The sequence below is a fragment of the Diorhabda sublineata genome, chromosome 6 (genome assembly GCF_026230105.1).
Source record: "Diorhabda sublineata isolate icDioSubl1.1 chromosome 6, icDioSubl1.1, whole genome shotgun sequence".
In the NCBI taxonomy this organism is placed as follows: Eukaryota; Metazoa; Arthropoda; class Insecta; order Coleoptera; family Chrysomelidae; genus Diorhabda; species Diorhabda sublineata.
In genome coordinates, this window is record NC_079479.1 from 21,525,339 (window position 1) to 21,549,201 (window position 23,863).

At 32.8% G+C, this 23,863-nt stretch overlaps 1 protein-coding gene across 1 annotated transcript; it reads right to left on the reverse strand.

Moving 5' to 3' along the window:
* Nucleotides 1-648: 648 nt before the first annotated feature.
* Nucleotides 649-22,726, reverse strand: LOC130445924 (zonadhesin-like). Its single transcript, XM_056781825.1, has 6 exons — nucleotides 22,516-22,726; nucleotides 19,245-19,445; nucleotides 17,973-18,053; nucleotides 9,090-9,296; nucleotides 8,766-8,969; nucleotides 649-4,500 (listed from the first exon to the last, which is right to left on the reverse strand). Exons 1-6 carry the CDS (start codon nucleotides 22,643-22,645, stop codon nucleotides 4,313-4,315), a joined length of 1,011 nt encoding a protein of 336 aa, XP_056637803.1. The 5' UTR covers nucleotides 22,646-22,726; the 3' UTR covers nucleotides 649-4,312.
* Between the last annotated feature and the right edge of the window lie 1,137 nt (nucleotides 22,727-23,863).

Below are 23,863 nucleotides of genomic sequence, written 5' to 3' on the forward strand. Positions count from 1 at the left end.
TCATTTTTTTATGTTAATCGTAATAGAACAGTTTGAATTATTCGTAATATTAAAAGGTTGTAAGCTGGATGACGAATAATCGACACCTGTCGAACATGAAGCGGATAACATCCAGTTACTTCGGTGCTTAGGCACTAAAAAGCGATTTCTTTTTCACTCTTTCACTTTATTTCGAAAAACATATATTTCTTGTAACAGGTATAATCACTAATTATGTGCAAATATCAAAGATGTGACGTTGCACATATTTATATGTGAATTATATAATAATTAAACATATCCATACACTTTCTTTGTAATTCTTGTGTTGATATCTAAACCGTTTTCTATTTACGTTCATTTAATTGTTCAATATAAGTTTGGGCCTTTCAGACACCGACAGAAGTTACTCAAGCGGATGCGAAAGAGACCGTTATTCATAGTTTTGACGTAATCAAAAATACAGAATGTTTTGTTATTGCTTTCCTTATTTACTCCTTTGCAGTAATTTGGGAAAATTTGAACAAATTTTGTGGCTTCGGTTACAGAACGATCTATGCGCTTCAGCACTCCAACATAAAGTTTATGAATTGTTTTTGGCGTTATAAAAATACTTACATCTCAATTTTGTGTTAATAGTTTCTTTCTTGAGTGAAACACGTCATTGATAAAGGAGTAGTCCTTTGTAAAAATTATATTTACTGACTCAAACTACAAATTAACTATCTTGACAATGTTTGTTCGGTACAACAGTATTACGTTTATAGCTTCGACTAAGCTTATTGCAGAAAATTGCTATTTCACTCGTATATTATATTAATTTTCATGACAGCAAAATATATACAATAACATCATCTTTTCTTATATGGTCTTACGGGGTGGAGATGACATAGTTCCTCCCCTTGAAGATCCGGCTTCTGAGGGCCACCTTTCAACTTCTTCAATACTATTTTTGGTATCATTTTTGAATTTAATTGTCCTAGAACTAATATACACAACAAGTATTATTAAAAGCACATAAACTTAAACTATTGTTCTTGTCACGAAAATGTTATCAACGGTAGCTGTCTCCAAATTTGGTTGGCTCTTATTATTCTGGATCTGAGAGTTCGTCAAAGTACAAACTGATGTAAACTGATGTTGAAGTCTCAAATCGGTTCAGATTGGTTGATATTAAATACTATTTGAGGAAATAGAATCGGCTGACTTCCCATTTCTATCGTTATCTGTAATTTGTCTGTGTTAATTTCGCAGGATGTAGGTATATTAAGTAAATGCGTGCCGATTCAGTTGATAACTTCTTCTTTCCGATAGTATTTTAGGCGAAGATTAGTTTTCCTTGGCAAATAGGCAATACATTGGTTAGTTGATTCTATACTCATAAATATTAGTTGGTTGGCGAATATTGGCACTTGATGACAGTTACAAGTAGCTTTTAAATCCAATAATTGAATTTCGCATGGGTTTTTATCATTGGTTTTTTCCAGATTGGTTACACCACAAATATATTTTTGCGTATTTTTTTTGCATATGCAAAGTACAATTTATTTTTTTAAACAAATTTATTTTGAGGAATTATAGTTTTTGTTTGGTTTTCTTGCAAAATGGGTATTGGATAAAGATGAAACAAATTAAAATTTTGTATGTACCTAACAGGCACATGTAATATGTATGTGATTTTGTCGTTTAAAATGTAGCTACATACTTTAATGAGTTTTTCAAAAATAGGAATGGAATTTAAATTTAATTTGACAGGCTTTTGATTTCCTTCAAATTTTTCATATAATATTTCTAGGAGTCTTAATATATGTTTCGTTTTTATAATACTTGGGTGGATAATTCCTGGATTTGCAAAAGAATTTTTTACATTTTGTAACACAAATTTCGTACATATTTAGTAACATACTTATTAAGTACGTCTTTGATAGAAATATTACTATTATTATACGGATTTCGAGTAAATGAACTTATGATATTGATTTTGTTTGTTTGTTTATTTGTCGAATAGTTGAATTAAAATCGTCAATTAAAGAAATAGCTTGAGTATTTTGGGTTTTAATTTTATTGGAGTTCTTTAATAAGTGTCTCGTAACGTTCGCTATTGTTAGCATCTAAATTTATGCTAATAGCTTTAAAAATTGAACCAAGCCCATTGACTAATCCACGTTTTGTTCTCAGATGATAAGATGATAACTCGCTTAATTAATTGTGTATCTGATTTTCTACAAAATTATTCGGGAGTTTATTGGTTTTAATTAAATCGATTGTTTTTAAAGTTTTAGCCATAAATTTTGAAATTCGATGTTTAAAGATTATAATAGTACAAAATCGAATGATAATATTGAATTAGTTTTGCGCTGCGGAGTTTAATTGGTAGGTTATCTTGGACATTCCGTAGAGTACAATATTTTCTTGGAATCCGAGAATTCCCGGTAATAAAATAAATACTTTGATCATGCCTCTTGTACTACAATGAACAGCTAATCCTCGAAGAAACTAGGCGATGTGGGTCCTAATTCTCGGATTTGGATGAACTGGAACAGGACTTCAATAGACTGTTGATAGATTCCAAAAATCTTGAATTAGGAAAACAGGTCCATATTTAGAAAGTATCTTCAACTAGACAGAATGTTGCATAGCACCATTTAAATACATAATTTCAAGTTTAAATAAGAACCTCTAGATATTACCTAGACCGAATTCGGTTTCCTCACAATTTTGGTTTATTATTATATAGAGAGAGGATTTATTTCTATAGACGTTTTGCAATTCCATTAGAGAATTAAACATAAAACTGTAATTAAAAAGAAAAAAGATACATGAGTTATTAATAAAAGATATGTTTAGTTTTACATTAGTTTCAATTATCAGTGACGTAATTCGTAGGAGGAATGGCTTCGGCTGATATAGGGAAGGGGCGGTGGTAAGTACAACGATTCTTACAATAAGAAAAAAATTGCCGAGCAAAATCAAACGGGCGAGGAAAAGATGTGGCGAGATGAAATCGAATGATAGTGGTCTTTGTAAATTCAAATTAATATATTTTTCTTATGGCTGCTGAAATTACGACTTCATAACAATATACAGAGTCTACCAATGTTATGACAACGTTCTGTAAAGGATTCATTTTTTGATATACCAAAAGTGTTATTAAGAAAATAATAGATATCTTTGAGGTCCATATTTTGAAAGTATCTTGAACTAGACAGACTTCGTTAATAACCAAACCAAATATATGATTTCTCTTCCATGATTTTACTTGATAAGCAAATGACTACATATTCCACGTTCAGACTGTTAATTGTTTATTGTAATAATTTAGGTTTAAAGTTTGCTCCACTTGGAATTGTTTGCAATTTTGTAATTATTCAAATATTCAACAGAGTGAAAGTGATGCCTGGTTGTAAATACAGGTAATTGGCTGTCGATTACATTGGAATCAGTCTCTATGGCTACTACAAAAGTATAGGGTCGAAGGGTTTGAAATAGGCCGCTGATCGCTTGAGTTCAACTGCCCTATTGGATTTTTACAGCGAGAAAACATAAATAAAAAATTTTTTGCTAAACATTTTACTAGTACTATTACATTTAACTAAAATTTTTGAGTCTCATTTGTTAAAAATGACTCTCCAATTATGCCTCTGAGTATAGGAGTTTAATGCTTTTATTTATAACTAAAATATCAAAAATAGTTAATCTTATCTCTAGGTTATGCTCATTTTTCTATTTTTAGGATCAGTAGTAGTGATATTAGTTATCAGTCATTTGGATGAAATTCCACTCCACTTAACCCTTATGTCTTTCTGTACTTACGGATCTATGTCGTGGAGTTGACTTTGTTTGTGGTAGTAAGTCTTGGTCAATTGTTAATATTGTAAAACATGCATTATTTAAAAATTGTAACTGATTTCGATATTATTGTCTCAACTTTTTTTGATTTCATATTTATTCAATTATTAAAATGCTAAAAGTAAAAATCGAGAGTGAAAGCGCCACTTTCAGTTTATTACTGTGAATTCTTTCCTCATTTTTTCGTTTCCCGAAGTTTTTTCATACAACTTCAAGAACATGCTTGACAAAGTTTTTCCTCACCTTCAATATTCTTATCCTTGTTAAAAATGGGTGTAATTACCTATATTTCCCAATATTAGGGATCAATTCTTCCTTTATATTTAATTCAATATTTCTGCCAAAGTTTGTAGGTAGATATTAGACCAATGTGTGCATTGTTCCCGCAAATAAATGAATCCATTGGGGGAGTTGCTTTTTATTCAACAGAATGTTATTTGAATTTATTGCAAGATTATTAAGAATCAACAAAATTTAGTATTTTTCAAAGTACAGAACAATCGCAAGGACGAACGCATTCTCCGGTATATTCATTGAGGACAAATCCATCTTGACAAACGCATCCAGGAGTACAAATTAAACACTTACAAGCTAACAATGGGTTTGGGTTTCTACATGTTGGAATGTCATCGTTATTACAACATGACAGGCATCCTGGTACTTGGGATTCACCTATAAAAATAGATAATCAATAATGTAGGACCTACAACTAAGTATTTTGTGTAACAATTTTTCACTTGAACTGAAATGATATTGATTTTGCGGTCTTAGAGTACATAAATAATATAAATTTATTTAATTTCTTAGACCTTTTGAAATATTAATGCTTCTAAATGTTCTTGATTTTAAGTCTCTTCTGTTTTAAAATTAGTTTCTTTTTTGATAATTTTTAAAAGAAAGATAAAATTTGACGTTTCGACTTTTCTTTAAGTCTTTATCAAAATATGATATTGACACTGACAATTTGCTTATTTATATTGATCTATAGATCAATTATTTGTATTATTTGTCACAATTAGTACAAGGCAGTTGATATATATTACTTCTTTTGTTTTTTGGTGTTTTAGATTTTAATTTAGTGAAATATTTGGATAATGTATTATGTCCTCTATGACTTATACTAATATCATATTTATTGAAATAATTCGACAATTGTTGAGAAACTCCTTGTACATATGGTAAGGAAAAATGTTTTATGTTTTGATGTTTCGTTTCTGTTATGTATTTTAATTGATTATAGTATCTGTTTATCCTTTTCTTAAATATGTTATTTATCATTTTTTCCGGATAATTATTCTCTTTCAATGCAGTTTTTGCTTTTTGAATAGCTAAGCATCTTAATTCAGGATCTAATAGTTGAATAGATCTATAGCCAGACTCTTTATCACTCATCTTTTTTGTGACACGAATTGAAGTTTAAAAAAGAATTTCCGGTATCTGTAGCATTAGACCACAAAATACATTTCCATACAAAAAGTAAAAATATACCATGACTGAATTCATCTTTTGATGGACCATTTTGTATCATAAATGTGTTTTAAAACTAAAAGATAAATCAACTGCTCGAATTCTCGCTTTACCATTTATCCAACTCAAAGGAAGGGTATAAGATTAACACTATATTGTTACAGTGTTAGGCTCAACGCACTTACTACATATTTATATAGTGGTAGAGTAATGGAATTTGATAAAAGTTGTCTGAGAAGATTCCGAACTCAACCTGAAGATGTTAGCACTTATCCATATAAGCTGGGAAATATTTTTTCGTATGCGTTGAGAGATTCTCATTTAAATTTCAGTCATTTTGAACTCCCAGTTTCTGCTTCGACAATTTTATAAGTGAGCCACCTCAGTGTTGCCATATTTCGAAACTTAAGTAGCAACCCTCGTGTGTGGAAGCCTCGTTTCCGATATTGTTTCTCCCCCATTTTGGCTTCATTGAGATAAGGAAACTCTCGGAAACTTAAATCCTGGACCATTTTTGTATATAACTCACAAAATTTTGGATAAACTAAAGCCTCTAGTGCATATATGGTAACTTTTTCCAGCTTTTTTATTCCCTAAAAATTTAAAAACTACTCCTTTGAAAGTGTTCTAATTTTTTTTAGTTAGAGAGTTTTTTTATTTGTGGACCAACAAAAATTTCAGCTTTAGCATTTGCTTCCGCCAACTTTGCAAAAAAGTTTTTTAAAAATGTAAAAGTCTCAGATCTTTCACAAAATTTAGTTCTTAGTGGACATGCTCGTTGAATATAGTGTTGAGCATCCGCTCTACTATCTCACATAACAAAAATAATACGGATATTTTGTATATCCACCCTGTAGCCCCATTAAGAATCCTACTATCTTCAAATCTCCAAAGCCACTCTTTATATTTCAAAGCTTCTAGTGAAAATTTCTACTGTTTCATAGTTTTTTTTAAGAAGTACAGAATGATGGAATTTTATTTCCGTTATGTAATAAAGCTGCTTTTAAGCTTTTCGTAGAGATGCCAATAAATAAACGCCACTCACTGGAAGCACAGAGCATACTAATTGCTTCAAACAAATCTCTTATGTAATTAGAATAACAGAGTCCATCTTCTTTGGCAAAAAACGCGGAAAACATTTCATGTCGACTTCGTTGGTCTGTTATTTTGATATAAATAATCAAATTTCATTGCTTCAAATGGGAACCCAAAAGATCTGATTTATTTTTAGGTAAATTCAATACTCAAGTTAAGTCATTAAAGTCTTCTGATGTGAGAAAATGAAGTTATGGTGGTTCCTGTGACAATACAAACTCTTCATCTTCAATATATTTATTTGAACTTTGAGAAGAGATTGATTGAGACAATTTTGTAAAAGGCTTAGGAACTAGAAGAAGAAGAATACGTTAATTTTTTTTATTTTGGATTAAAAACTTAGATATAACAGTCACCGTGGTCTTGGTGCTGCGACTTTTATATTCCATTTCTCACCTCTATACCATCTAAATAAAATTAAGCAAATAATGAAAATGCATTTATATAAAAGAAACTAGCTTCTGCTTGCGGCTTCGCTCGCATCGAATCCATTAATTAAGTATCAGAAAACTTTATAATACACATATATCAATATGATGACTTTATTCTATTGCTTGGTAAGTATTATCGATTTCTAAACATTACTACATAAAATGAAGTTTCAAAACATTTGTTCTGGTGTTTCTATTGCTCTTCTATCTACCCGCTGCTGAGCATGTCTTTCTAAACGACGTTGGGTCTGAAGAGGTGTTTCAGCAGCTCTCAAATCACTTTGTCGCCTTGCTTGCTTTTGTCTTCTTAGCTCTGCATGAACCTAAGATTCTTGATTTCGCGCAACTTTTGTTCCACGGGCCGAATTCTTTGATAATGTAAATTTACGCATTTTTTAGACATACGCTTTCAGTGACAGTCACTGAAAGTACCATTGTACCTAATAGTCAATAGTCAATTCAATTGGGTGTATAGATTAAATAGATATTGACTTGACCGCCGGTAATATCGTACGACGTAATTGACGATAATTTAGTATTTTAGTATGTTAGTAGATGGCGCCGAATAGCAAAATATTGATATTTGTTGACAATTTTTCTTTATTTTTGTAAAAAATATTTTTTTTTAATTAAAAGTATACTATGTTACTTCTAGTACCTCCCAGAATATGTGTACAAAGTTTCATGATGATTAGTCAAGTAGTTTTTGCGTGAAAGCGTAACAAACATCTACGCTTTCACATTTTTAATATTATAAGTATGGATGTTACTTTTCCTAACTTAATCTAACCTACCGTCTAAACATCTTTTGCAATTTACTGCAAGTAACGTGTGGAGCTCACGGTTTACCTAAATTACGAACAAAGAATTTAACATAAGCTTCGTAGGCTTCAAAGATTTAAATCTTGTATTAGCATCATATTTTCACTTTTGAGATGACATTTTTGTCTCTTTGTATCTTCTAATAACTCAAGAAAGAGGATTTATCTAGAAGAACTTCTAGCAGTAAGAACTGGAAGTATGATACACTTGACCTAATCAGTAATTATATCATGCGTCATAGTATGGTATACTTATGCCTGTGAGAATGTAAGGCAGAATAGCCAAAAGCTCCGAATCAATAAGAATCCATTTATGCGGAATTTCTATCTATTTGAAGGTGTACATAATTTCGAACTATCGGAAAAGAGATATAGTAGATATATTTTATAACAAACATTCATAAGAGCGATCAATTCACAAACAATTATGCGGAAGTGGTCGTGGATTGTCTATAAACACTAAATCAGCTAAGCAAAGAAAATAATGTTCTCCTGATATCGATGCCAGTACAGATAGGTTTGCAATTGAAAGAGAGAACAAATAATTTGGTGAAAAGGGGGGCAAGATCCCTGTCAACGGACCAGAACTGTTCTATTTCTCACGAGGTAACCACAAAAAAGTAAAACTGGGAACTATAACCGCTAAAGGTCTAATAAATACATAAACTTAAGTAGGAACTACCTATGTACATTCATAAAGTTCCTGAAGGGTCAATAAAAGTGAAAAACACCGGCAATTGCAGGAGAGTGTGACATACGGGCACACCGTATGTATCGAAATAAAATATGGGCATTCAGTCATTAATCAGTGCTGTGGGAATTTACGACGAGCTGTAGCATACATGTAGAGGCTAGCTCCAAGTAATACACAAGAGATCTTTCATGTTCCAGTGTATATACAAACCCCCCTTTATATATAGATCTATATGAAGATTGTTGTTAGATACAACTTATTGGAGTTTAGAATGGAATTTTAGTAGATCATACAAACTCATTAATGAATTTTGTTGTTGAAAATTGAGATCTAGTTTTCGAAATTATAAAAGATAATACAAATTAACATTTAAAACCACTTTTATTATGAGGTGCAGCTTATCAACTCAATTATTTTATAGTTACTTACTGTTACAAACAGAGCACTGATCTTTCTTGATACATTTACCAGTTACATCTTCTCTTATTAATCCGCTGCCACATTCGCACCGTTCCACGCAAATTTTTGGACAAACAACTTGATATTGTTGCGGATACGGATTTTGACAAGTCGCTTCGGGTACACAATACGAAGCACACGTATTCAAAACTTCATCTTGAGGACATTGCGAATCTAGAGAAAAATTCAATTCCTGTTTACTATTATGGCGTAGTATTCATGAAGCTAAGAAAATTCCATTAAAAGTCCTAATAGTATGATACGTTATCTGAAAAAATCGAATAATAGACTTACTTGGAACAGTACGACTTGGACAATTTTCGATTGGGACACACAATCCTGAGAATTCGTCTCTTATAAATCCATTATTAATATCACAATCGCATCTTTGTACACATATTAGAATACACATTTCTGAAGATGTCGGATTGGGGTTTTGACATGTAGGCTCAGGTACGCAACTCGATGCACATGAATTATGATATTCGTTTTCACCACACACTGAAAAAATTAATTAAAAGTTTGTATTAAAGAATAATAATACAATACATAGGATTTTGTTGAATTTTTCTATGTACTTAATATGATATCTGATCCGAATATTCATTGAAAATAACTATTAGGGTATATTAGAAAACTTGTCATTTCGTTATAACATTTTAAAAATCATTTTATTATCATATAGAAGTACTATCAGTCTTGTTCGTCATATGATTAATAATAGGACAGTGAACAAATTCTGAGAAACTGGTGTATATTTTGTCTTAACGCTATTTTTTTCAAAATAAAATAAATTTTGTGACTGATTTTATTCATCAATGTAATCTCCTTCAAGAGCAAAACAATCATTCCAGCCCAGTTTTAGCAATTGCTTCTTTATTTCTTACCAGTGATTTTTAAAGATAGCGAATAGCCAGTGGTCACTGGGGGCTAGATCTGGACTATATAGTGGATAAGGAAACGATATTGATTCAATGCAACCATTGGCATCGCTACCAACCACTTGTAAATCGGTGCGCTGTCTTGATGAAACAGTGGTTTTTTATTCGACAAATGATCCTTGATTGTTGCATTCAATCGATCCAATAATTCTAGGTAGCATTCGCCATTGATTGTCTCTCCTTTTTGGAGATAGTCGATGAACAATATGCTATGTGCATCCCAAAATTATGAAACCATAACCTTCCTAGCTTACTGTGCCTTTGGACGTGGTTCTCCGACTGCAGTCCACTCAGATGATAATCATTTTGTTTCCGGAGTGATGTGATGGATCCATGTTTCATCCACTGTTACATATCGATGCGAAAAATCCGATTTATTACGTGTAAACTTGGCCAAACAATGATCTGAATAATTAACACATTGTTGTTTTTGATCAACTATGAGTAAAAGCGGCACATTCTTTAAAAAAACTTTCTCAAAGTCAAATATTCATGCATAATCGTAAACACACTGCCGTCTGATATCTTTTTCTTCTGTTTTGTTTTGATGTTTTCTGGACTAACCACCTTGATTGAACGACCAAAACGTTCACCATCACGAGGTTCTTATCGATGGAGCAGAGTCTGGATAACACTTCTGAAGCCATTACTGAGCTTGTACAGTATTTTTTTCGTCAAGAAGCAATGATAAATTAACATACGAAATTGTTTTTAAAATAAATGAAGTAGCTTCACTTAAATGGCTGTCTCTGTCTAATCGAAATGTCATGAGATTTTACAGATAGTCTTTTGAAAGTTGATACTTAATAAAAGTCATATGAATTTGTCAATGGCGGCACCATCTGTGTGTCAGTTACACGACTTATTGAGTGATGTGTTATTATAGTTCAATAATACATATTTCGAATTTTCTAAATAAACTCGATAAAACTGGACTTGAATGTAAAATAAATATGTATGGAGACAACCATTTTCCCGGCGGACACATACGTCGTTCTTACATACGCGCTAATTGCGCACAACTCGACTACCACAAGACAAAGATATTTCTTTTATCAGTCAGCAAAGTAACCCTCCAAGTATTCGATGCACATAATATTGGGTCGAAGTAACTATGAGAAAGCACGCAGTCTCTGAACTTCATGAAGACATATAACAAAATTACTGCAATGTGTGTGTGTGTGTTATTGGCCATTTCGGAGAGGGAGGTAACAAACAAGCTCACAACCAGAAATTTGCAAAATATTTATACAAGATAGGAAAATAGCTGAAGAAATGGGAAATAAAATCCAACGAATTAGAATTTTAACAAGAGAAGAGAATAGTGCCCCCAGTCACAGAGAATAATTGCTAACTAACAGAAGTAGAGAGCGCGTATCACCTGGGCATACATCTAAACAAAAGCCTAAGTGGGGGATATATATATATATATATATATATATATATATATATATATATATATATATATATATATATCTATTTATATATATATATCTATTTATATATATATATATAAAAGAAAGTCGTGTTAGTTACTCAAGTAACTCAAGAACGGCTGAACCGATTTAGCTGAAAATTGGCAGGGAGGTAGTTTAGAGCCAGGAGAAGGACATAGGACTTTTTATCCCGTTCGACAGCATTCCCGTGTGACTTGACATGAAATTTATCCCGTTCGACAGCATTCCCGTGTGACTTGACATGAAACGTCAGTCACTATAAAATATGGTATAACAAAAAAGAATCAGACTTGGAATAACAAAACGCAAATGACAGCTATGTAATTGACGTATAATGACAGATATGTAATGACGTATGGATGACAATTTGATATTTGTAAGAAATCAATAATAAAACTATTTCTATTAAATAAATAATTAACAATTATAATGTAATGATAGTGCCATTGCCCATTCGTAAAAAGTGAAGTGAACTATAAAACTCGATATGGTTGAAAATTTGAGTTTTTAGGTGAAATAAAGTTTAATTAATAATGCCGCGACCAAGACGATCGAATCTTTCACACAAAGCCGTAATGCAAGAAGAATACGAAATACTGCAAATGAAAGGACTGAAGAAGAACAAGAAATTGCACGTGAACAGCGCCGCGATAGTATGGCTCGACTTCGTGCTTCTCAATCACGAGAGCAAAGTGAAGCAGCCCGTGAAACAGCTCGGTTGGCAATGCAGAATCGTCGAGCGAACAACAGAGGTCAACAAATAGATAATTTGCGACGCTGAACAAGATATTTATCAAGTGATTTGCAAATATGTCACGAAAGGCAGTGATATGGCGGTTTTTGGATTACAATCCTCGAATATCAACGATGAAATTTCATGCTATCAAGTTAGTCGTTATGTGAACTGCAATGAAGCGATTTGGCGTATCTTTGCATTTCCCATTCACGAACATCATCCTACTGTTACGCATTTGGCGGTGCATCTGGAGAATAGTCAACGAGTATATTTCACGGCTTCGAATGCTACGCAACGTGCTGAAACACCTCCAGCAACTACATTGACCAGTTTTTTTACAATCTGCCAAAGCGATCAGTTTGCATGAACTTTGCTTTACTCGGAGATGCCACGTTATTATACTTGGAATGCTTCATCGAAGAATTTTCAAAGACGGAAGCAAGGCGATGCGGTTCCTGGGTATCCAGATGTGCGTTCTACTGATGCTCTTGGTCGTATGTATACAGTTCATCCAAAGAATAATAAATGTTTCTATATGCGGTTGTTGCTGGTAAATGTGCGTGTTAATGGTGTAATATTCCTATCATATCGTGCTGCATGTGAAGAATTGAAGTTATTAGAAAACGATAGTCATTGGGATACGACAATCGCTGAAGCCATTATCTCTGCATCTCCAAGTCAGATACGCACATTATTCGCTATCATAATTTCGACATGTTTTCCATCAAACCCATGTAACCTGTGGCACAAATACAAGGATAATATATCAGAAGATATTTTACATCAAATTCGTGTCAGTTCCAGAAATCACGATATTGAGATGAATGAGGAAATACATAATCGTGCTTTACTCTTGATTGAAGATATGTGTTACCTCATGTGCGGTAATTTATTAATCAGGTTAGGAACGCCAGCACCATATCGTGAAATGAATGACGCATTTAATCGAGAATTGGAACGGGAACGTGAATATGAACACCAGAAATTAGATTTAGTAGTTCAAACGAATGTACCCCTGTTGAATTACCAACAAAAGGAAGTTTATGATACTTTAATGAAGGCAATCGATGATGAAAATGGTGGTTTATATTTCCTACATGCCCCTGGTGGAACTGGCAAGACATTCCTCATGTCATTAGTTTTAGCAACTGTTCGGGCGAGATCTAACATAGCGGCTGCAGTTGCTTCTTCTGGAATAGCAGCCACATTGTTAGAAGGATGCCGTACGGCTCATTCAGCATTCAAATTACCGTTAAATCTTCAAACTATTGAAGAACCAACGTGTAATACTGCAAAACACTCAGCAATGGGCAAAGTTTTAGCGGTATCGAAAATCATCATCTGGGACGAATGCACAATGGCGTATAAACGTGCATTAGAAGCACTTAACCGAACATTAAAAGATTTACGCAATGACTCGAGATGTTTTGGAGGAGCAATGATTTTACTGTCTGGCGATTTCCGCCAAATACTGCCAGTAATTCCAAGATCTACGGCTGCCGACGAAATAAACGCTTGCCTCAAATCGTCAAATCTATGGCGCTATGTGAAGAAACTGCAACTGACAACAAACATGAGAGTTACATTGCTTAATGATACATCTGCTGAAGATTTCTCGGAGCAATTGCTGACTATCTGTAATGGTCAAGTACCTGTCGATGAATCGAGCGGATTAATATCATTTCCAAATAATTTCTGTAATTTTGTCTCATCAAAAGACGAACTTATCAACAATGTATTTCCAGAAATTACAAAAGAAACTACAAAAATAATGAATGGTTGAGTGAGCGAGCAATTTTAGCGGCTAAGAATAAAGATGCAGATGACCTAAACTACATAATTCAAAATAAGATCATTGGAACAATGCATTCATTCAAATCTATTGACTGCGTCACAAATGAAGATACCAACTATCCAATTGAATTTTTAAACTCTTTGGACGTGCCTGGCTTACCACCGCACAATTTACGCCTAAAGGTTGGCTCCGTAGTAATCATGCTTCGAAACATAAACCAACCAAAACTGTGCAACGGTACGCGTTTGGTGGTTAGAAAATTGATGAACAATGTAATTTACGCTACGATAATGATAGGAAAATTCAAAGGTGAGGAAGTTCTCATTCCGAGGATACCGATGATCCCAACCGATATGCCGTTTGAATTTAAAAGACTTCAATTTCCGATAAGTCTTGCATTTGCCATGACCATCAACAAATCACAAGGCCAATCCTTAAAAGTTTTTGGTTTAAATCTAGAACATTCATGTTTTTCCCATGATCAATTATACGTGGCATGTTCACGGGTCGGAAGACCATCTGCGTTGTTTGTTTTGCGCTGATAATAAAACAAAAAATGTCGTGTATGACAAGGTACATAAATGAAGAGCAACCTATGTACTAAAATACAGAAATAATTATGAATGATTAATGTAGGTATTTAATTTTTTTTGTATTTTTTCCAATTAAAAAAAAACTGCTTATTTATTGCCATTAAGGCGGAACAAAGTTCGCCGGGTCAGCTAGTATTCAACTAAACAAAACAACTATGACTTAGACTCCCAAGAGATTTATTTGGTAACTGGTAGAATGGCACAATATATAACACTATTAAGAAGCCAATTAGGACGTGTGGCATATAGTTATGGGGATTTGTTTACCAATATAATATAGAAGGCGAAGAAAGTCAGACTAACTTTTTCAACAGGACCACAACCTTTTTCAGGTTTTTCCGAATGATCATCAACCATGATTATGAAAAGGTGGGTAAAAAAGAGACAATCAGAAACATGGAATAAGACCCTAGGTCTGAAACAATCCAAAAGATTATTCTTTCTTATTCTAACAGCTGCAACCAAAAAGTCCTTTCATTATGTAAAGACAAGCTATGAAGAATTTCCCGTTTGGTCCCTGGACATCGTCTGGTGGTTTACCACTTGAAGAATATCACAAAAACTCCCATAACTCAAGCAAACAAAGGAAACAATCGAGCAATTCCTCTTTAAATGTCAGAATATATATCGACAAGAGCTACGGTACTTATTTTAACTATAGTTAAACCCAGAAAAGGAGAGCCTTAGCCTCTAGACAGACTTTGGAAAATTGATACTACCTGACTGGTAAGCGGTCCGGGCTCAAAATAGGTTAGTCAAAGTGTTATCCTTCACGATTTTTATGGTATTAAAATCTAATGTTCTGTCTGAATTTGGTGAAACCATTCTTTCAGCCTGATTGTAAAATATTGTCACATCACATTTTCAATATATCCTTTAAATTAAAAATTTTCCCGTGCAATAATTTTGCCATGGATTTGAATAAATAGTAATCAGACGGTGCAAAGTCTGACCTGAATTCTGGATGTGATAGGACTTCAATACTACTAAGTTCATCGATGTTAATCCGCGTAAACTTCACAATATGTGGCTTAGTATTGTAGCGAACTCGCTTTCGGTTAACTAAAGCTGGAAATTTTTCCTGCATTTCAAAAACGGAATTTTCAATACTGAAAAGTACCTGGATATTTTAGAATAATCATTGTTGCCAACAAGAGAAGTAACTTTAACCGCAAGATGGAGCAGCATGCCATAAGTCAAAAAAGGCCTTAAATGGTTCTCAGACAACAATATTCCACTTTTAGAGTGGGTTTCAAGTAGTCCAGATTTTTCACCAATAGAAACACTTTGGCATGAAATGAAAAAGCAGTTGCGTGCAAATCCAGCTAGAACTGTCATGGAATTAAAAGAATGAATACAAGAAATTTGATACGATTTCACTCCCAAATACTACCAGAATTGAATAAACACCATGCCTCAAAGAATTACGGCTGTTATTAAAAATAAAGGTAACTTTTAAAAGTATGTTGTAACTCCTTTAAAAGTATCTAAAATGTTTATAGAAAATATAAAATGCTCAAAACAAAACAATTTGCAGGTTTTTAATAGCTGAAAAAGCAAAAATTAGTAATTTTTTTCAATTGGTCCAACTGGAATGGGACGGGGTTCGTGCATTAGCATGAGCTGTCCACTGCATACCTCGGCTTGGCATTTATAACTCGACCATCTGGAATGATTTTGAAGTATTTGTAATTATTTTTCGTCAGACTACTCATTTTTCGTGTCAGGGCTCTTTAGATGAATCCATTTTTGTTCATAAGTAGAAATTCATCCAATAAAATGATTATTTTTGAGTAAGGCAAGGAACTGCTTACACATCTTTACTCAAAATTTCGTTTGAATCTCAAGGTCCAAGGGAATTCGATAACTGGTGGATTTTAGAAACTTTTTTTTTGTATCCTCAATATCATATGCAGGTGGTCGAGTTTAGTACGAACGATCCTCAAACTCGGCAAACAAAGTAAAGTAATTATAGATACTTTTCATAAAATTAAAGACAAGTTACGACATGTTCAGATTGAGCTGTAGGTATTTTTATCAAAGAATGACTGCATTACTTATGATATATCATATGTAAATTTATAAATCCAATTTAGGTATCTATGAATTCTTCATTCTTTTAGTATTGAAAGTTTAGTTCCAGCATTTGAAGACATAATGTCTTTATATAATTTAAACATTTCAAATATTCATGTTTACATAAAAAGTAATATTTATTTATATACTAGGATTTTCAATGTCTAGTAATATTTTGATGAATGAGGGAAGCGAATAAAAATGTTCAAACGAAAGTGTATGCAGGGTGTTTCTAAAGGTGTCGATACAAAAAATCCGTTCATTTTTAAATTGCGTTCCTGCTAGAAGTTTAGTTTCAAGTAAAAAAGATTTAAAAGAGAACGAGAACGATCGATATAAAATAATTGCCAAGTTTTATGAACAAAATCAAGATCTGAAGAAATCTTTTACGGTTAACCACTTTGTAAGAATGAGAATAGCCAAAGAAATAATTTACAATATCTGTTGGCGTGGCAAGACAGGTACTTCCATTGAAAGAAAGTCAGGATCACGCACAAAGACAAAAAAAATGTTAAAGAAGAATGAAAATAGTAGCGTATATTGACGACGTTGATGTTCTGATTTCTTATAGAGACTGACAAAAATTAAGCGTCATCATGAAAAGGGCATAAGAAGATGAGAAAGAAAGAACTAATTCTGTTCACAAGAAAATGCAAGATAACCAAGTTCACGACATGCTTAGGAATCATAATAGAGGAAGAAGGAATATGAAAAAAGTAACCAACGCTTTATACACCTGGAAGACGATTAGGAAAAATGGGTATTACAACCAAAGGTATTATACTGGTTGTATCAAGAGGATAGCAGCACTGGGAATCACCGGAGTTATGAGAAGTACTGCACAAGCAGCCCTAGAAGCAGTCCTAAGCATGTAGCCTATAGTATTTTTAATTAAAAGTGTAGCCTCAAGCGGAAGCAACTACTCATGAGGAATTGAAAAAGAGAGTTTTGAGCAAACTCCGGTAAACGCAAAATTCAGTATTTCATAATTCAATGCAATATTCAAAAAAAATAATTCAGTTAAATGAGATGTATAGAGTAAAGTGCAATTATTACAGATTTTTGTCCCCTCAAGTTTACGCTAATAAATTGATATTTACGAAATTAAGTGAATCTTTCTATAAAAAAGTGTCTCCCAGAAAGGTGGTAAGTGATATTAAGTTTTCAATTTTTCCTTCTAGATTTAATTTTCTGAAATAAAAATCTCTTAAAACTCCTTCGTTGTTGCTATTAGAAAAACGCCCAAAATAATAAATGTCTTCTATATATACATAATGAGAAGTTAATTTATAATTATTATTCTTATTTTGCATTTTCAAACTTAATTGCTCCTATTATCACCTAGTTATTTCAATTGCATATTACACTTTATTTCATGTTCAAACGTTATCTTTCGAAAATGTAACAAAGGAAATCGACCTGTTGCAGTCTAATTGCATCTCATCAGGACAGTGTAAGGCATTCATTTGGATTAACCATTCCAAAAGAAAATCTTGATGCTCAATATTGGAATTAATTTTTCCCAAAAGTTGTATACTAATTTAAATAGTACATTAAATGTAGACTTGATATGACTTACCAGGTAATTCTGGTGATATTATTGCTGAGGTTCCCATAATTCCTGTTGGTGTTTTTGCTGACCAATAAGCATTTCTGTCCCCTGTTGAACAAACGAAATAATTAATAGTTAAAGTGCAAAGATTCGAATGCGTTTTAAAATAATATTGAATTAATTTTGGCTTAACTACAGAAATTTCACTCAATATACTCGTATACGAGGGTTGTTACTTAAGTTTTGAGATATGGCAACACTGATGTGAACGTGTAAAATCTGACATTAATCTCATGAAGTTTGAAATTTTCAATGGTGACCGCACTCAGAACGTGTTGCCATACGAGTGCATTTTGAATTGTTTACTAATACTTCAAATATTCATCGTGTCCAAAAAAATGGCAAAGATTTTTCCGCCTTTGAAATCGCAGTACTACTACGTTTATGAGCTCGTGACAGGCGACAAATCACGGATCTATGCATATGAACCTGAAACTAAACAACAATCGATTTATGGGTCTTTAAAGACAAACCCAACAAAAATTATTCGCGCACGAACCCTTCGAAGGAAATTACTGTTCTATTAGAGCAACGTACAACGGTCAATTCTGAATAGTACACCAACATTTGTTCGCCAAAATATCAGTGAAACCAATCGCAGAAGACGAATCATTCTCCATAAGAACAATGCGAGCTTTCACACATCAGTTCAAGCAAAAACAGTAAAAACATCAATTTAATGATTCATCCGCCGTAAACTCTCCGTTTGGCACCCAATGATTTCTTTTTATTACTACACAGAAGCTGAAGAAGCGGTTGATGCGTTCAGATCACATGTTTTAGAGGTACCTTATTCGGAATGGAAGAGATGTTTTGACAATTTGTTCAAAAATATATATTTTTCTATCTAAAAACTTGAGTAGAAATCCTCGTATAATCGAAAATGAGCTTGTACATGATATAGATAGTAATTTTTATTTTTATTTAAGCATTAGTTTATACACTCAGATTTGATCAGTGATAAATATTACTTGGAAGTTTTTAAAATCTAAGTGATTCCCTTATATGTAAATAACTGACAAGTCATTCGTCTGAGTAGAACGTTATTGTCTAATAGGCACATTTGAATCGAAATCTTTTCATTTTTTACAAGAGTTCTTCTTCTGTCATTTTGAAAGGATCACATATTTCCCTGACGATTTTTCTTTCGCATACTAGAGAAACTAGTGTAAATAAAAGTGAAATTTGGCAATATCAAATATCTAACAATTTACCAAATTGAAACTGAAATTTACTTACTATCACTAAAGCCGCATTCGTCCCTATTGATACATGTTCCAGTCGAATTGTCTCTTATTAATCCCCTCTCACATTCACATCGTTCTAAACAAACTTGAATACAAGTTTCTTTTTGCTGCGGATAAGGATTTTGACAAGTTGCTTCAGGTTCACAATATGAGGCGCACGTGTTCAAAACTTCATTTTGAGGGCAATCCGAATCTAGAAAAAAAATTAATTCATGCGTACACATACACGGTTACATCTTTGAATAATTATTGATCCGCATTGGTTGATGATACCAAAGTTATACAAACATCTTGGAAATCAATATTCAATGTATACTCTCCCAGTTGATTGGAAAAATCGTTGCGGAAGGCTAGGATTAGTTAAATATTTTGCTGGAACCTTCATATCTCTCCAGTTCTAGCTGCTAACTAGTCAGCAAAGACAATAAATAATCGCCAAAGTCAGAGTATCAGTTGCAGAAACTAAAGTAACTAACCAAATGTATATATGTTACACTCAAAGACCAAAAACGGACAGTGGCCGTTTAAAATAGCCACGAAACGTTCTGTGCGCCTTGCGTTTGCCAGAACTCGTTGTAATGTTGTAATGTTGTAATGTTCTGATGTAACCAGACCCCGAATGAAATTATTTTAAATTTAGAAGACAGACAATCATTTGGTAACAGAGTAGTGCAACACTCATTATTTGAATAAATGTTCAATGACAAGGTTTTTATATATGTTTTATGTATATAGTTAATATAACTAACCTAACCTAACCCAACCTAACCCAACCTAACCTAACCTAACCTAACCTAACCCAACCTAACCTAACTTAACCTTACCTAACCTAACCTAATCTAACTGCGTCAAACATAAAGTTCAATACAATTCAATATAGCACAACAATTCCTCATGCAAAAACAAATAGATGGATATGCAGCGAAGATTGATTTTGTTAGCAAATGATTATTAATAAGCAGCATTATATTATAATCCGGTCAATTTAGACATTCGAAGTTACATAAATTCCCATCAAGCTGAAAATCAATAAAATTGTTTAAAATACAATTGAACATATAATTTGAATGTTCCCCATAATTTCCGTGTATGTAAACAATTTTAGTTATGGTCAAAGGTCAAAAAAATGGGTTTTTCGCAATTTTCAGCGAAGTGGTGAGTTTTCTCATAAAAATACCTCAGACGAATAGATCTAGATGTAGATCTTAAAATTATCTACAAAAAACGTTTCTGAAATATGATGATTCAAAAAGTTGTCATATTTAATGGTTTTGCCAATATATTTTCAGCAGTAAACTTTTCTTACAACATTGAAATGAACCCATGTTGTAAGTATTTGTAAGAAATTTCTGTTGGAACTGTCAGAAGTTCATCAAAGAAATTATCAATTGACGAAGATGTTGCTAAAGTTCGACCATGTTGGTATGCAGCTTTGGTACTTCTCGTGCAATCATTGTGGCCATTAAATACTACAGTAAATCTGAAACATTATAACTTTTACAACTTTTTAAATCGTTACATCTCAGAAACGGTGGCTCGTAGAAAAAATTCATATATTTCTTGTAAACAATTTTATGATCTGCAATTTGTGTCCAAGGTATTTTTATGATAAAACTTACCGTTAAGCTGATAATCGCGAAAAACTCATTTTTTTTATCTTTGACCTTGAATAAAATTTTTTTCCATATACGGAAACGATGGGAAACATTAAAATTTCATTTTCAATTGTATATTAAACAATTTTACTGATTTTCACCTCGGTGGGAATATATGTAGCTTCACTCTTATTTTTTGGTCTAATTTGACCGGACTATTACGTGAGTTGACGTCTTCTAAATCTAAAATAATTTAACTCGGGTTCTGGATATATCAAAACAGCCACAACGAGTTCTGGCAAACGTAAGGCGCACAGAACGCATTGTGGCTGTTCTGAGTGTAGCATATACACACCTAGAGAGAGCCTAACTACAGCAGCTAATAAACATTATGCAGAGTTATACAATAGATAAGCCTATACAGTAGAAGTTTAGAAAACATTTCACTCAATTATCATATGGCTGAAGTTATACCTTAATAAAACCAAAAGATAAATATCCAGCATGATCCAACTGATTGATGAAACCTTTACGTGAACCAACCATTGAAAGCGTACATTTCGTGTACCCTTGAACTAATTCACATAATTGCAGACCATTTTGCTTAAGTACATCAGTCAAAGTAATAAAAAATGCTTGTAAATCAGCTAATCTATAAATGGTTCTTTGATATCACTAGTTACCACATTCATATTTCGAACAGTAGTACGTTACGATGAGCTCTCTTTCTTCTTTTATGGATACAAAAGATCTGCAACTTTTACTTGGCACTTTAAACAAATTGCCCCTTAGATAAATTCTCGCTATTTTTAAATTAATTATAAAATAAGCCCGTAATAACGATGTCTAGAGTGAATTGTGAAAAGAATATTTGTTACCGATTCACTACATTGTGATTTTTTGAATTCTATCCTTCCTCAACGGTCTCACTCAATTGAATTTCTGCTGAAGTAATGCCGCTTTATATTGTTTTGTTTTAAAATAGAAATTGTTACATTATACAATAAACCATTGGATAAGATAAAAAAATATTTACATGTATATCTCTCCCCAAGAAGACACTAGATCACCTATATCTAGATGGTTCATGACAATGATTATTTGTTTTAACCAAAGTGACATGAATTAAGAGACTAAACCTGAATTACTTATATGACATCCAATACTTGTAAATTTGAATTTCATTAACGGGACTTAATTTAAATTTTTCATGGAAATTTATACTGCTACCTCAGAACAAACGATAAATTTTCAAATTTATGCTGCTGTTCATATAATTTTTCAAAGCCGTATATTTTTAAGATACCCCGAAGTGGTTATTTCCTGCTAGAATCGTTTTTCGAGGAAATAAGTTCATTGGTGAGAAAATTTAATACAAATAGGTAGGTCAAATTAATAGATTTCAGTTTACCTTCAGTCTCTGAAGACGATAGCTTGCTTATCGAATCGCGCGTTAGAGAATGTAATTGTGAGTGGCGATGTAGTGGTAGTGATTACTATGAAATATTGTTAGGTTAGCTAATTATGTAATTACTTAAGATATCAGGACCTTTAGTAGGTACTGAATAAATTGACAGATTTGGTATTACATGGATCTCACAACTTCTTAGAGTATAAGAATTGATCGCGAAATATGGTCATGTTTTTGATGGCTTTATAATTACTTACCAGATGTTGATAATGGTTTTGTTGGCGTTGTTAGTGATCCTGTTGCTTTTATTGGGTGATGGGGATGATGTTGTTTGCCTTCTATGATGACAAGACTAGTCAAGAGAAAAATCGCAGCAATGGAACGCATTTTATTGCAAAATTTAATATATTTTTTTTTAAATATAAAAATTCGACTTTTTATATTTTTATTTTATCCAAATTGATTGTCGAGGACATAAAATATAAGTTTTTATTGATATTTGACGTGCTTAATTGCATATTTTCTTCTAGATTTGTTCAAATTTATCGGGTAATTTGCAGGTTTGCTAATACATGTTTATGCTCAAAATAAAAATTAGGCAAGTCTCTCAGTTTAAGAATGATCTACGATTGTTTAAGTGATCTTTGCAACTAAGTTTTTTAGAAACTTCACGTCAAAAATGAAATGACTAACAAAAAATAAAATAAAACCGGCAGGTTTTCAGCTTTTTCAAATCACAAGAAAAATAATCTCCTAGAAGTTTCGCAAAAAGCGCATAGTATGTGCTACCACATCCTCATTTTTCTGAAACAGCTCTCCGTTATAGGTTCCCATACACTACGGGTAAACACAACAATCTTAACCGGACAGTTAAAATTGCGCGTCCAAAATTGCTAGTGTATGTGGTATTCATTCAATACATCACAATTTTCTATATCGGTAGTAAAAGATACCCATAGATCAAAGAGATCCAGAAATAAAGGTGATGACATACTGGAAAAAATATTAAAACCACTTGATACTGGAGAAGATAAATTCGATATTATTGGCAAGAATATAGCTCACAAATTAAGGAGATTTACCTGCAAGTGTTGCTTTCCTAACAGAAAAACTGATAAATGATGTTATATTTGAGGCTCAATTAGAAAATATTTCTCGACAATCAAGAATAACCATACATAATAGAAATGTACTTCAACCTGCATTGCAACCGGTTCATAGTCAAAACCAGCAGTATATTCAAACTGACAATTCTGGACCGATTGCTTCCACTGCACAATACTTTTCAACTTTTAACAACTATGACTATGAACAATCATGAAATGGTAGTTTAACTATTAAATTATACTTACTTACTTTAATAAATACATTAACATATATGTTCTAAACTTACCTTTAAATATTCCTCCTTTAAAACAGCGTTTAAAACACAACATGTTTCTGAAACTATGCGTCCTAAGGCTTGAGCTGATATTGATGTTTTGATAAAAATTTTAGATCTTCATAATTTCGCCATGAAGTAAGATATCGTAATGTTGCCGTAAGACGTTCATGACAGGATATGAACTGCCGAGGGTGCCAATCTTGCTTTTGCATCAAAGGTGT